The following is a 16845-nucleotide window of genomic DNA, read 5'->3' as shown; positions in this document are numbered from 1 at the left end:
TTTCCACATTACAAACAAGAAGAAAGATAATGCAAAATTAAGAATGGGGCGGGGGGGGGGGGGGGGGGGGGGGGGGGGGGGGCTGTGATGGTTTATATATATTGCACTGTATTGATTATCTACATGGATATTAGCCATACCCATTTACCTAGAAAATCTGCTTTAACTCACATGAGTCCTTGTTGGAGTTAGATGTTGTCATTAAGAAAGTGAAGACATGTGCCTGTTACATGGTTATAGACATAATTTAACATGAGTAGAGCCAATTATATTTTCTTTTCTCCAAAAGACATCCAACCAATACAACTTAAAACTGTATGGTGTTGTGCAATACAAGGCTACATTGTTGCTGCTAAACCTGCGATAACTCTTAATGCTTTCTGTCTTTTTATGTCACTAAAACAGGTCCGATTACTAAACACTGAATTTATTGTGATTTCAGTTCAATTCAGTTTTATGTATAGCTACACCAGTTCAAAGATAAATAATTTCAGTGCACTGTGCTATATGTAGTACTGTCAGTACCTTCCAATATTATATTGAGACATATTGTAATGAAACTTTTTCTCAAAGTAATCCATGACCAAGGGGGAGTCCCTTTTCAGTTTGAAGATTTGTTTCAGTTCCAGTTTTCTAATTACTGGACAGTAGAGTTTGCTTTTGTAACACAATCATCGATGCTGGACTTATAATTCTTGTATTTCTGTCCAGTCGAGCAGAAACTAATGCTGAGTTCAGTACCACAGTACCAGTGAAATATGTTAGGGGTTTTTTTTTTTCCAGTAGGACATGTATTGCTCAGGCTGTACATTGAGAATCAGAGATTATTCTTGGTTGCATGGTTTATATCATTTTACAAATCAGTAATATGATCCCATTGATACATGCCATACATCTATTAAACTTCAGGAGAAAATCATAAAAAGGGTCCTGCTGATGAACATGTATGGTGATTATGTAAGATGATTCTAATGAATCAAGTAAAGATCTAGATTATCCATTAGTAATTCAAATATCCTTGTTCCTAATGTAAGTCCCCGAGCACTCCTTGTAACCTTGGCTGGCAAAAAAGTAATGAAGCTGGCTGTTATCATTTAAGAAATTATGTACAATAATTTATTTCCCTGGCAAATGCACATGTATAATCTCTTATACTGTACCATTAGTGCTTGAGGTTTATACAGTAGTCTTTTTGGGTCATCTCATGACTGAAACCTCTGACAGATGAAATCAGGAGCCTTTAGTTGTTTGTTGTAAGTTTGTTTTCATGTAAAATAAGATAAGCCAGAATAGCCACAAGTGCTCTTGCTTTCAATGTAAAAATTAATTAATTAATAAAAAAAGAGAGAGCGAGAGAGATGACCGTAGCCCGTAGTTAAAGAAAGATACACACATGTACAGTAATCTAACTAATTAGGTCCTTTGTGAATGTTACAAGCTTATTCAATTTTCCAGCTAGGTTGAATAGATAAAGTAGACTCTGTGTTACCACTGGCTAGTCTGCTATGCGTCTCTCACAGTTGCATAAGGCAATTTTCTTCAAACTCCAAATCAAATATGCATCCTTGTAATGCAATTCATGCAATATAAATATCAATGAACATGAGTATTCTCAATAAAAACACCCCCCCTATACACCTTAAAAATGAATAATTATTTTAATGCTTTGCCCCAAAACTCATAGGCATTCCTGCAAGCTTTGAAAAGAGCAAAACATTTCAGTTTGGGGTCAGTATCAGGGAGTACAGGTCACTGCTAGTCTGTGCTTCAGGCAGAGGGAAAGGACGCAAACAGACAAAGCTGCCTTTAAGACTGTGCATCAGTTGTCCATTCACGGGGGAATGAGTCAGTTCCACAGAAAAAGGGCTGTGAGTTGGAAGCCTTAAATGTGTAGAAAGAGATTTCAAATGCTTGGTGAGGTCATAACACGTTTAGCGAAGGAGTTATCACTTGGGTGCTTTAGCATTTCCACAGTCTGCTCTATGTTCAGTTAACTGAGATATAACGCTTGAGTGAAATTACTCCAGAACAGTGCACTGTTGCCGTTCATAGTTATAACATCTGAAGTGTGCTCAGAAATTTGCAGCATTAATTGCTTGTCTATCACGTAATCGGGTCTGGGATATCCTGCTGTGTCAGTTGTTACATCCTCTACGTAGTATCAAACAAGCCCTGCAATGAAATGTTCCAGGCCAAACGCACCGCCAGACTCACCATGACACTTCCCTTTTATTAGCATCCAATTTGATGAGCTCATTTCCGCACCAACACTCTTATCACAAGCCAAGCCTGGAGACAGTCAGGCCCCTAAGACAAAGCCCCCTGCTTAAAACCGCTGCTTAGAGGGCTGTTTGATTCTTCAATTAATCTCTTATGTCAGAGGGGAGATGTTGGAGGTCCAAAAGCTAGTCAGAGCTTCCATGTTCAGAGGACTGAGTTGGCAACAAATAAGAATTTTAGTTGTTTTAGTGTGTGTGTGTGTGTGTGTGTGTGTGTGCCCTGAAGTAAAATAAGCAATTGAAGGAAGAAGAGGAAGTTGAAAATCAAATACACAAACAGTGAGATGAGATGTAAAGTTAATGTGCAGTGTCAGAGGATTACGCAGGATTTTTTTTTTTTTTTTTTGCATCATTGTGCTGTTTCAGCAAGATAAAGGAGCACCGACCTTATCAAGACATTGCTTACATCACAAGCCAGAGATTCTCAGGTTCAGCACTTTTGTGATTGCCTCCACTCATATTCACACCAGTGCAAGTATATGCGAGCACAACGACAAAGGCACTCACATACCCATAAAGACATCCTTACAAACACGATCGCTTAAAGCATCCATAATCACTTTATCAGCCTTGCACTCATTGAAGCATCAATTGATTTGTTGCCAGTACATGTCACTCCTCTGCAGTGCTGTTAAATCTCCCAAGTATGGAAGATTAGCATCAATATGTAATTCTAAAATTAATTTGGAGGAAAATGAGGGATAAGTGCAACACATCATTGAAAGTCAATCTGCGTATCTCACTCTTTATCTGTAAGGTTAACCGCTTGCAGTATTGACCACAATAATACTAGACTAGAATAAGATCAATGACACGAAGAGCCAACACGATGCTGTAGGCTGCAGGTAATGGGGACAGAGTGAGGAGCTTGTGTTTTAGGGATTTTTGAATGCCTGTGAGAGATTCTTCAGTGCTGGATATAAGTATCGGCTCTATGTGTCCAACATTTTACTGTTAAAGCGGTAAAATGTTAAATCAGAGATCCTTGATATGGGTGCTTTTGGTAGTTAATTAAACCAAGACAAATTTCCAGTCTATTATCAGACATCAAAACACTTCCTCTTTAATTCAGGTTGGCTACTAGAAAGGTTAGCCTCTCTGACATCAGCTCAGCAACAGCTCTGAGAATTAACAGCTATAATTCCTGCCAAGATGCCGGACCACAGAGCATGCCAGAGTTTAAAAGGACCAGCGCGCATTTGTCTCAATCTCATTTTTAAAAGGCCAGAATCAACCAGCTCAGCTATCACTGAACGTATTTCTACTGACAAGAACATAGAAAGCATCATTAAATGATTTGAATAACATTTTGGTGTTGATGCAAACAATTCTGCATAATGGAGCTTTTAACAATTCCTGAAAAACATCTTTTTTTTGTTGTTGTTGACAAATGAGGCCCTTTTGATAAATGTGCTGTGGTATAACTGGCAGAGTTTGAAACACAGGCAACTGCATAGTGTGTGTTTCTGATTCTTTTTGAGTTTGTGTGTGTCAGCTTTTGTCTTAAGCATGACTGTGTAGCATCCACAGTATATTTCCATTGTGTTAACCCATAAAGTTAAATGACATAGTCAAACTTAAAACAATAACACATTAACAATAAAGAATCTGATACTCTGAACAGAGTAAAGATGGTGTTGGTGACTAAAATGACTCCTCTTTGTTTTCACAGTTATACAGCCAGAGTTGTAGGAAATGGTCTGCATGTCCAGAGGCATAACCCAGAGGTCAAAGTTCGCAGTGTGGAGTGTACAATCGCTGAGGCCAAGGAGAGGTTGGAGGACTTCAACATGGTAGGATGATTTTTTTTCTCAGCACGAGGGCATCTCTCTCTTTCCCTTTCTCTCTAACAGTGTTAAACTTATAAATTTACATTTTTAACTGTACTCTCATTTTTATGGTTTAAAACTAAAAGTTATATTGTTATTCATTAACAAACATTCAATAACAAATTGAATTCATATTTTTGTGCTGAAATTTTTGCTACCTCTGGATTTCTCTGAGAAGTCAGAAATTAATAACTTTCAGCCACTAAACTTTGGATCCTCTGATCCACCTTCAGGTTTTTGTGCTTATTTAGATCAGGGGACTGCCTCATTTAGAGGAATGTTCACGACACTAATTGTATCACCGATGAACTGATTACATATTTAAATTTTTGTTCTTAACTGAATTTACTTTTCATATAAGTCATGCATGCACTCTGCGTTTTCCCTTTGAGCCAGCGAGTGCCAACTGTAATGGATGTGCACAGTCTAACTGTTTTGTTTTGCAATGAATAAGAAGAATAATTTAAAGGATTTTTAAAAAATTAATGCAGACTTGAGGATTTACAAATGTTTTTTGTGGGCAAGTGCAACCACCAACCCTAAGTCTTATTTTTTTTTCTTATAAAGACTCAAATGCTATAACACATTGTCAAAAGAACTACTGAAATGTCCTTGCCATTTTCTTTTGATCCAAAGACTTGTTTTGAGCTCAGAGGCAGATATCAAAGATAAATGAAAAGGATAGTGTGTGAAAGGGAGACAGTGACAAAAAAGGGAATTACTGTGGAAAGAAAAAAAAAAAAGAAAGATGAGAGGCAGGAGCAAAAGGTCATGAATGAGTGACAGATAGCATAGATGACACAGGCAGCTTCAAAGTGACACTGTTTGTCATGTAGATGGGGTTTAGGGCTGAAAAGAACCAAGAAGAAAAGGGCCATTTCAGACAGTCCCTAGAGGCCATTTGAGGAGACAAACGGACCAGGATTTGGTTCCCCTCTGCCCGCCTGCCCTTTTGTTGCCCTGAAAAAATTATGGCCACAGATAGAACACCAGTCATCTCTCACTTTCTATCTCCACATCTCTCTTTCCTTTTTCTGTTTGACCACTTTCATATCTATGTGAGTGCCCATGCTTCAAAGTAATAAACTTCTCTGCATGTATTGTATATTTGAAATCAGTCTAAAACACACATATATATATATATATATATATATATATATATATATATATATATATATATATATATATATATATATATATATATATATATATATATATATATATATGTCAGTTTTATATATAAACTGACAGTTCAAGATCATTCCTGTTAGACCACAACATACCATTATGCTGGTGGCTGTCAAGTGCCTTGTTGTCATGGAAACTATGCAGAGTTGAGCGTCCTGTTGACATTTACAGACTTGAAAAGCCTACCTTGCATCTACACTAGGTGCCAGAGCTTGACTGAGCTTTATGTCTGTGCCAGATAAGAGAAGAGTATCACAGAGTGTTAGCCTGCGTGAAGTGACAGTCAACCAGAGAAAGTCTTGGTCGACTGAAATCGTTAGTAGTCTTGAACCAATCGATTGGTGGCTTTGGGTGGGGGTGTGTGGGGAAGGGGGGTGATAAGAGAAGAGACATTCAGCTTGGTGTAGGTGTAGCTGTGTGCTCCTGGAAGACCGGGCAGCCAGTAAAGTTGTGGTGTGAAAAGGTGTGAATACTGTTATAAAATAATTATTAGGGCAAACACTGAAGTAGAACAAACCTGACATGTTTGCACTCAAAGCCTTGAGCCTTAAATGGGGAAGTTGTTTGAACATCCTAACGCTCTCCTTGTCAGTTGGTTTTTAGACTTATTTCAAATTTAGGTGCCCTGTTGGTTGTTGGGCTATAACATGCAAACTGCTGCAAAGTTTAGAGTCAACATTTTGGCTGTATACTGTAACAAACTAAAGCTGCAACAATGATTTGTTTGACGTGGGCTGAGAGGAAAAATTCACAAAATGGAAATGTCAAATAATCAGTTAGGTTGAGAAAGTTCAAAGCTGTGAAAACGCAGGAGGTGACAATCAGGATCAACCAAGCAATCAACCAGTCAATCCAGAGACTACAACAAGTCACCACATGTGCTATACCTGCAAAAACATTTGCTAAAATGCAGATTTGGAGATACAGGAACAATTAAAAACAAAAACTGTGTGCTTTCTGAAATGAAATATTTTAACTTTTCAAATTTCCCTATGGCTGCTACCAACACTGGTCACGCTCCAGAGAGATACTGTAGGCTAGATATAAGTGGTTTTGTTTTCAGTATGGGTTGAGGCTACTACTGCATTAAGTTTAAAAAAGCCTGAAGTATGTCAGGCTCCCTAATTATAGCATCCTTGAATTAGCTCTCTCTTCAGTTCACACTCAGCCTTAAATCGTGAGAGTTAATTTCAAGATGTTAATTGGCACATTATCAAAATTACGGAGTGTTTTTTTTAATTTACTGAGGTTACTTTAGCTGACTGGTTGCTGATGTCAAAATCGAATTCTCTCTCTCTCTGTCTTTCTACTTATAAAGATTGAAAGTGTTACTGTATACTGTGGTTGCCTTAGTACCTGTAATCTATGTTGATGTCTGTTTTTAAGCAAACAAGGTCTTCAAAGTTCCCAGTGTTCCTTTTTTCACTACAGAGCTCTCAGCAGGTGTCTGTACACAGCATCAGTATGTAAGCTCCTGTCAGCGAGAGCAATGTTAATATCTGTATCAGAGTGTTTCGAGGCTGTAAGCAAGGGTTAGCATTTTTGGTACCAGAAGCTTACTGCTTGTAGTTGAATTAACCAATCACCTTTGAGCAGACTTTTGGATGTTAGCAGACAGTCGATACGGAGACCCAAAAGAAGGCTTGCACTTTCAATCTGCAATCTTGAAACCCTTGGCAATAGTCTGAAAAAAGATTTAGTTTTTAATTAGCTTTTAAAAAAAAATGTATCTCCATTCGTAATCTGTGACTTGAAAAGGGATATTCCGGCATGCTATAGGAAAGAAATGCACTGCTTTGTACACCGTGGGTTGTTGAGGGGCCTTGGAATATGGAGCAAGCCTATAAATAAACAAAAACCAGCCACTGGCATTGTTCTGGAAGACCTGCAAGCACCTGTTGAAACATAAAGATTATTTGGCAAAAAGTGCTGGTAAACTATTACTATTTCTCTTTAAAATAAATAAATAAGTTTAACTTTTGATTTGATATTAAACAGCAGAAAATATTCAATCTCTGGAAAGCACCTTCAGCATAAAAACCTGACTTTGATAGTAACAAAAGCTTAAAAAAGATCCATCTGGTGAGTCGGCTCTGCCCTAATGGACTAGATTATTCAAACCACAGCCTGCACAGTTTTGGTCCTTTGTGCGTGCACGTTTCCCCACTTTCATCTATGCATTACCTACTTTTAGTTTCAGAGTCTCACAACACTTTTAACTCTTCACTTCTTCAGATGACTGCTTAGGGTTACAGTTTCAATTGTTTGGCAATGTTAGAAGGATAATTAGGCTGTGTGTTTGTCTTTTTTCATCGTTTGAACTACTGCAGATTTTTATTTTATTTTAAATGGAAATCAGACAACATAAAAAAAATGAAAATAAAAATGCACACAGACTGGTTTTAAATCATATCCATACATATTTTTTCAGCTTAAAAGATATTGCAGGTATTTCAGTGAATGTCTAATCTGAGCTTTTCCAGATTTGAATAACCTCAATTTCCGGGATTAGTGAGCTTGGGATATATATATTTTTACCTACTGAAGAGCAGTTAGACTCTAAGCACTGCGGCACTAAGAGGATTGGGAAACTGCTGTTGCTATATCACAGAGTATGACCCCTCATCTATCCATGGCACCCTTCTGTTTAAGCACTCATATTCATTTATATGCACACAACCTTACGCAGTACACACAGGGAAAAAGCTAGACAGGTTTGCATTGTGCAAGAGGACATACACACAGCATTTGCATGTTAAATCAAGGGCATAACATCTAGAAATAAAACTAAAGAGCACACAGGGCAAGGCTGACTCTTGACCTTCTATAAAATAGTCCATTAAATGAGTAGGCCAAGTTTTGTCCTCCCCTGTGTATCTCCTCTAACTCTCCTCTTTCTGCTTTTCTTTCTTTCTGCCTGTAACTATTGCTAATCTGGAAAATAAATGTTTCAAAGTAGACTTTTGATTCTCAGCCATATGTCCAGCTGTTTTGGGGTGGGGATCCTTTCACAGTGGTCTATCTGTTTCCATGTGATTATTAAGTCCAGATCATTTGTCAATTTGCGGGTCACTAAATGCAAAGTCAGCAGCAACATGCAGGGTAGAAAAAAAACAAAAAACACCCAGATGTTAATTCTTATGCTTTATATCTGGCCTCATTTCACATAGACTTGCACCTATAAAGGGGCAATAGCATTAAACACTTCAAAAGCTGTTGTACGATGGAGAGTTGCAAAGCATAAAATTACAGTATAGAGAGGCTGGCTGATGTGTGATTGATGGGACTGACTGCTGCTTTGCTGTCTTTTTTGGCCAGTGGCCCCACCAGGTTCCACATCAGAGAAGCCACGCGTGTTTTAGACAAACACTGTGCGTATCCTCTTTGTGGGTCCAGTCAATCCATGGCCCTATCAGCTGCTGCACAGACTTAGAGTTCTGTGTGATTGTGTTAGTTAGGGTTAGTCGTGCATGCCTTTTAGAAGACTTTAAAATAAACAATGGATTCTTTAAAGCATATTGGTTTAGAGAACGCTCACAGTGGACTTTGTAACTTCCGTGTGCCTTCATAGTATACATCTCTTTCATGATTTAGCAGTGCCGGCAGCAGTCTGAAAAGGTTTGAGCTTTCAAGAGTTAGTGGAGTCCAGGGATGAAGAAAGAGCTTGGGCTGAGTTGGCAGCCTGTCACAGGGAGGGGACAAATTCTTTCCACTTGAAGAAGATGATGGAGTTGGTCTTCACAGGAGCTCTGCTGCTCTTTACTGCTGCTGTGGCAACGATACAGCAACAAGTCTCACTGCCCAGAGCTTTTTGTTAGCTTGGCAACCAGACTTCATGAACCCAGACTGTAATTTAATCATAACATTTTTTTTTTTTTTTTTACTGCCATAATTAGATGCAAAGCTCATGAAAATTCAGTGAACTGTGGATGTTTTTCTTCATTGGGTAATATTGTGTTTGCTTGCCTTTTGGGTTTCAATTTTAACACAGTGATTCTTGTCATGTAAAGAAAATATGTGGCTGAGACACGGTTTCAAAAATCCTTTTTTCCAAATCCCCTTTTTCAATCTTTTTCAATCTGATATGGTATGCATTTGTAAAACCATATTAAACACTGTTTTCTTAAGGTTATCACCAAGATAGATTACAGAGTCTCATGGCTTCTCCTTTTAAGTAAATGTTATCGAATCAAGGAGATGCTGTTTTTTTTTCAGTGAAATTATTCACTTTTCCCTTTTGGGGTGACGGGTTATAAAAATGCAGTTGATCATATCGCTGAAAATTGGCACTAAACTCCTCGGTTTCATTTAGGATACTGAATATCTCATTTCAAAAGCACTTTGATTTCATTTAGTTTACATTACATAAATATTCACATTTTCAAGAAAAGTTGGAGGTAAGAAGAGCAACCTTGGAATAGAAAAAAAAGGATAAATGGATGTCAGAGAAAAAGTAGGCCACTATCTAATTTCATTTTCCCAGCAATATTTGGCATAGTAAAAGCTCAAGTACTGTAGAACACTGATTTGACCCAGTATGTGGGTTGATTATCCCACTAATGTTTGGCATTCATGGTGTATAACCTGGATCAGTGCCTTTAAGTCAGCTCTTCAAACCTTTTGCTTCTTTATAAGGCCATCTGAAGCCCAGTTTAATGTTAAAATGCATTTGCTTCCCAGTAGCACAAGAGCAACCCCTTTGACCCTCACACCTCTCACAGCAGCTTGTTTAGGAAGCTGCTGGAACATGTGCTCAGAAAAAATGCTGATGTCACCTAAATTTCCATACATTTTTTTTTAATAACAGCTCCATCATTTGGCTGATAGAAGTCAATGTTTATTAGCACACAAATACATTCCACACACTAGCTGCTTCAGTCAGTACCTGACAGGAGCAGGGTGTGACAGTCCAATGCCACGGTGTGTTACAGCGATTGAGTCATAGGGGTTACGCGAGGTCATGGCCAACAGAGTGTCACTAACAGTTAGAAACACAATCAGCTTGTGCTAGCTTGTAGTGGAGGGGTGTGTGACTCTGCTGTTGTATAAAAAAAATGTTGAAAGCATTACTCAGAGTTGTGGGAAACTTTCATTTTTTCTTTTTTTTTCAAAAGCACAAACAGTGTCTGTTTTCAGATTATTGATTTAATGTAATTTGGTGGATAATTAATCCCCTTCTGGTTCATTATAGTTAAGATTTCTTGGCAAACATTTCCTGCATTCACTGTTTCATTTTCCAACCTGTATTTTGCAATTGCATCAAAATTGAATGCTTATTTCTTTCTCTTAACATGTGGGAGAGTTCAGTGCAGCTATAGACATGAGATTAATTAGATTTGCAAAAATGCAGATATCATAAATTGTAACTTAAAAAAAAAGTACAGTTTGTCAAGCCAAGAGTATAATGAAACCACTGCTGCCATCAGAAAATAACCTTTTCAGTCTCTACTTGTACATGGATAAGGCTCTTTAATAATTAAGAACAGTCTAGGCTGGTTAACCATAAGAGGTACAATTAATATATACAAGCAATACACTATAGCTACTCCACTGGAATAGCTGAGCACTGGAGCTATCCAGAGTTACTTTTGTTTGCAGCCAGTCACTCTGCTTAGAATGCTCCATTCTCGTCTTTTCATGCCTATACTTAAAAAAGAAGCTTCTCTCTCACTGCCACTCTCTGTCTCTCTCCCAACTGCCTCATCTTGGTCAGGCAGTCTGAGAAATAGAGATAATTGCATCCAATTCCTCTTTAATCGGGGACATACACAGACGCACAAAGAACATATTTATATATGCTTATTTTATCTCTCAGCTGATGTTTGTTTTGGCACAAATTGACTGGGAGTCTTAACAGTATGTGAGAAAATGGGAAAATATAGCAAATTTAATTTAAAGTTGTGAGCACTTATGCAGAGTTTTGGCGTTCACCACTGTCAGTTTTTCCTTCAGTGTCCTCCAGGTTTTCTTTTTTTTTTTCCCCTGTCCACATATGCAGTTTTACCACCACTGCCCTCAATGAGGTGATACCGTTTCAGTCCTGGAGGAAAAAGAGCAGATGTGTTGATGTGGGCATACAGAGGTTAGGACTTATGATCCCGGTCCACAAGTTTGACAGTGATATCCTAAATGTATGCAGAGCCATATGCAAACACTTCCTGCAACTCTTGCAGTAGATTTGTGTTCATCCTGTCTTAAGTGACCACATTTCACATTTTTACATTTCATAATCAGACTTCCCATATCGACACTAAACTGGAATCTATATCTGTAGAATCTCTTGGATCAAGCTCCACATACACACACACACACACACTCATACAGCTCAGTCTTCTAGACTCTAGAAGGTGATTGGTTACTCCTGGCAGTAGAGATTTTAGCGTGACTAGGATGCATTAAAAAATGCAGGAATTCAGACCTTGATGCTCTCAAACCTGCCACATCATCCTCCGACTAAAGAATGCTTTTGAAAAGAAAGAGAGAGGTGAATTAGTTGGCACTGTGAGAGGAGAACTAGAAAATATTTCATGATTTGGGATTTTATTCAAAGCCTTTTTGGAATACCTGATTTGCCCTTGGATGCCAGGGTAATTTCAAGGTAAGCCTTAAAGGAAAAGGTTTGCGTTGTCTTTTTTTAACCTTCTACGCTCACCCCACCACCACCTTACACAACTGCAACTTCTTCAACCACCTGTCTGTATTCTTTTTTTTTTTTTTTTTTTTTTTACAAAAAAAGCACAAAGTACTGATTTCACTTTTCACTCTTCCCTAGACTTGAAAACCTTTCACTTCTGTTTCTTTTACTTTGTAGCTGTTGGCTAATGTCGACATATACAAAGAGAGAGAGGGAGAGAGAGCTAATATTTTTCTTAAAATGATAGATTTTTTTTCAGTTTAAACATTTGATATGTTTTCTGTGTTCTACTGTAAATAAAATATGAATTTCTAATCATTACATTTTATTTTTATTTAGATTTTACAGTGTCCCAACTTTTTAAAAAAAATTGTGGTTGTATTTCCCAGGTTAAAAAAAAAAAAGTCTAACCAAGTCAAGAACACTCTTGAGGAAATAGGCATATCATTGACAGGGTCTACAATCAAGTGGTTTACAACAAGGTGGAAACCAGTGGTTACATGGAACAGGAAGCCAGATTAGACTTCAGGCAGTCATTGACTGCAACAAATTTCATACAAGTATCCTTATAAAAATCTCTGTATTTAAAATGAAGCTATTTTGCTTGGAGTTACTTGTGTAACTCCAAACCAGTTGATGCATTTTGTAATGAAACTCCAAACTCTGCACTTCAATTACATATTTATTGTTTGATTTAAAATCCACTCTTGTGGTGTGCAGAGGTAAAACTACAAAAATAATGTCCAAAAAAATGGTGAACCTAACTATATACACATGCGATAATTAAACATATTTATACATTGTAAAGTAGATTTGACAGATGGATTATAATTTGTCAGTTTTCATTTCAGTGAAACACAGCTACCTGTAAGCAGTAAATTTAAATTAAAGTTAAATAAACATGTTCTCACTTCTGATAAGTTGCTCTCAATCAGCTTTTTAATCCAGCAGTACACTGGCGTGTCAGAAAGAGAGTCGCGCGTCATGTTAGAGGAAAAATTTCTGTCTTCATCTCAAAGGCAGAGTGAATCTCAGCTTTACACATAATGTAAAAAGCACTGAAATATTGTTCCCACTCGTCTACTAATTGTATATCACTGGAGACAGATCAGGAGGATGACCCTTTGAGAGGCAGTTGTTGTTTTTGAGAAACAGCATCCTTCATATTGTCAAACATATTGTAATTGTTTGCTTTCTGAGTTTTATGATGGAAAATGTTGTTCTTGCAGCATATTTTATATGTCTTAGCAGACTGCATAATCTGTACAGACTTTCCCTTGATATGATGACTGCTTCTGCTCTGAAGCAAGCACGAAAATGAAATAAATACATTAATAGAAGCCAGTTTGAGAAAGCACTCAAGATGCTCATTGAAATCCAAAGCAGAGGCAGTCTTTTTCTATTAGAGAACAGAATAGTCATTGCATAGTATACTGCATATTCATGTTATTACTGCCACCAAAGAGGTTATGTTTTAGGTAGCATATGCATGCATGCGTATGTGCGTCCATGCATGCGTGCATGTGTGTGTCATTCTGTCTGTACGATAGCTCGAAAAGTTTTGAATGAATTCTCATAAAACTTTGTAGGGGTGTAGAGTGGGGTCATGCTAACAATGCATTAATATTCGCCTTACATCCACTAAGGTCTTCAAGGTCGATTTGATGATTTATTGGTCCAAAATTGGCCAAAAAAAATCCCTATAATGTGTATTGTCAACATATAGAAAATATTAAAATATCATGTCACATTTGACCTCTGACTTCTTCAAGGTCAGTGGATTAATCTGAAGGTCAAAGTGATAATAAAGCTGTACAGAGCTGTTTAAAACTATGTTTCTTGCTGCCATTATTTGAATGGACAAGATATAGACATGTAGTGAATGTTTTAAAATTCTACTGCCTTTGTTTTTACTGGCAACATTCATTTCATGTATATTTCAGTATATTTCAGTAGCATTTATAACAGTTTAAATACATAACAAATTGAAAACATATACAGTGTTCCTGAATCCATCCATCCATTTTCTTTCACTTCTCCAATTCAGGGTCATCCAGAGAGTAAACTAGCTTGGTGGAGGTTTGTGGTCTCAAAGTGCTTCTCGTTCATGTCTCTTTTTTCAGTACCAAGGACAAATGATAAATTTGCTTCTTCAGTAAGTTGCTAGAATACCTCAGTGAGGTTGCCTGCAACAAACCAATAAATGCACATACAAATACACTAAAACATGCTGGCATATACATATACACATATGTATATACATACACACACACACACACACGTGCAGACAAAATGAAACAAAATCTACATGACGTGAAATAACAACTCAATTATCAAGCCTGAAATGGAGCAGGAAGAAGTATGTACATACTTATTAATCCCTACCCCACGCTCAACACTCTACCATTGTACCATGCTCACCATCAGCCCCACTTCCCTTCAGCACACATATAAACTAGCCACACAAAAAAGTGAGAGGGAAAACAGAAAATAAATATCTACGTATAAACGTAGATATACATAAATGTGACTAATTAAATATACTAATTTGTCATGTTTATCAATTTCATACCCTTCCAAATGCATGTTTCAAAAGTATTTTTTGACCTGAATAATGCTTGAACATCGCTGCAGGCCCACTGGAAAGCTGTTCCACAATCTGACTCCACAAATGGAAACACCAAAGATTTTAATTGTTGTTTGTGCATTAAGAGTCTTCAAGTTTAACTTTCCCCTCAGGTTGTAGTCCCCTTCTCTGTCAAAAAAAAAAAACCTCTGTACATTTCCTGTCAACATATTATATCTGGCTTTATACATAATTTGTGCCGTTTTATATTTTATGAGATCCGTGAACTTCAAAAAGAGAATGTTAGTGTGGTCTCTAACTCCTGCTTGTTTAATGATCCCGATCGCTCTTTTTTGGTGTTTACATAATGGTTGGAGTGAAGTTTTCAAATTGCAGCTGAAATTTGGAGGGACTGACTTACATTTGACCATTTTGAAATCATGATTTAAAAGAAACAAACCAACACACTCCTCTGGACAGCAACAAACCAACAGTTATACTAACTGTGGTTTCCACAGCAACAGCACCTTAATTGATTCTCTCCCTAATTAACATGCTTTAAGGACAGCTGGGCCAAGCAGCCTTGTGTCAAACAATCCCTAAGTGCCATAGTTATTAGCTTAATATCCCGCTAGTATTAAGTGATGGTGCAAAACATTACGCTGTTTAGCAGAACATTTGCTTGTGAACTTCCAAAATGCACCCTGAATTTATTTAGTTGCTCCACATAATCAAAAAAATTATAATGGTTTTATCTTATCCAAGTAAATGGTTTCCTCCTTTATTTATTTTTGCAGTCTGTTTCAGTTATCAGTTATTACTCTGTCAGCAGGTTGTAATATGAACTCATAACCATAAAATTCATGACTCTAACAATCTTTTGTACCTCCTCTTGTAATTTATTGTACAGCTGTGAAAACTGAGGCATCCAGCTTCGTCAGGGGCTTTCACTTTTACTGAAAATGGAAGAGATCTGGTTTACCAGCATGTACTTAAGGAGTTATACAGTAGCTGCATCACCAAATTTCAGTCACTCAGACCACAGTGAGAAGATGTGCTTTCACATTGGTTAAATAGGATACATGATGGATGTAATGAGGAATGTAATTATCATGTAAAAGTACCCCCTTGAGTCCAGGCCATTTTAAGTTTCCTTCTCCAGTCCTCCCTGCAGACATTTTATAATCACTAATCTGGGGAAAAGAAAAAATAAAAGAATACAGATATGTTCGTAACTGTTTTAATGACTTTGACTGCCATTAAGCTGCTGAAGAAGTTCTTCTGACAGTCAAGCATTTATTTGTCACCTTAAGTTTAACTTCTGTGTGGTTTCCTCGTTGTGTGCCTTTGTCAGTTTAGGGCCTTGACTATCTTGACATCAACATTTTTCTTTTTTTTTATGTAAAACTCTTGTGAGGAAGGTTTAATTGAAAATATCTCAGACCCTCTTTTGGGCATATATGGTACACCTAGAACTTGTGTTTGCATCAACATAGGGAAAGCTTGAAAACTGTCCATTAGCCAGGAAAATAAAGATAGTAGTTATTGAACATAACTTTAGTTCTATGAGTACATGCTTAGGAGTTCTCTGAGAAGAGGCTGTGTGAAGAGATTTGACATTATCTGCATAAAGTATGCGTGTCTGTTTTTTCTGTCTTATTTTTCCATCGTGAACAACAGTCATGCAATCTCCTGATTGTGCCATCTTAAGATCGGTATATATTTTTTTTAATCCACAGGCTTGGAACGTGTTTCAGACTGACATGTAGAAAGGAATTAACCCATCACACGCTGAAGAACTCCAATTTTCTTATTTATTGCACCTAATAGCATATGACATTGCATTGTTCTTCAGCAATGAAATGAAACACAGGATGGTGTCATCTTAAGCCAATGTGATAGGCCAAATGACCATAACCAATGGCAATAATCTCCAGGACAGTTGATAAATAATCTACAAATAATACATGTTGCCTTGGCATGAGTCAGAAAAATCAGTGCCTGAAAGTCAGTGCAGACTTGCCCCCTTTGTAGCAACTCATTGACCTTTTTACAATGATCAAGATAGCATGTTAATGTTTATTGTAGTTTGAAACATCACTTGGGAAGGTGTGGTCTCACTGGACCACTAACATATCTGCAGACTCTTAGTCTGGTTTCACTTCAGCTTTGTGCTCTAATCCGTATAAATAAACTTGTCAGGTTTCGTGAAATGTTTCTTTTGGGGCACTGAAGGCGTAGGAGAGAACTTGTTCTTCTGTTCTCAGATGTATGAGTGAGTCAGTTGGGTGGTGTCAATGACAAAGATATTTTTAATCCCTCAACACCTGAAAACATGTTGAGAGGTGA

General features: G+C 37.4%; 1 protein-coding gene across 2 annotated transcripts in view; it reads left to right on the top strand.

Annotated features, from left to right (window-relative positions):
* Nucleotides 1-16845, top strand: part of LOC115795301 (glypican-5-like) — a 107319-nt gene that overhangs the window by 66205 nt on the left and 24269 nt on the right. For both annotated transcript variants that reach the window (XM_030751119.1, XM_030751118.1), the window contains one exon: nucleotides 3952-4072. In XM_030751119.1, the coding sequence (XP_030606979.1) occupies nucleotides 3952-4072 (121 nt within the window). The remainder of the gene's footprint in view (nucleotides 1-3951; nucleotides 4073-16845) is intronic.

The sequence above is a fragment of the Archocentrus centrarchus genome, chromosome 17 (genome assembly GCF_007364275.1).
Source record: "Archocentrus centrarchus isolate MPI-CPG fArcCen1 chromosome 17, fArcCen1, whole genome shotgun sequence".
NCBI classification, from domain to species: Eukaryota; Metazoa; Chordata; class Actinopteri; order Cichliformes; family Cichlidae; genus Archocentrus; species Archocentrus centrarchus.
This window is presented reverse-complemented; position numbering and strand designations above follow the sequence as displayed.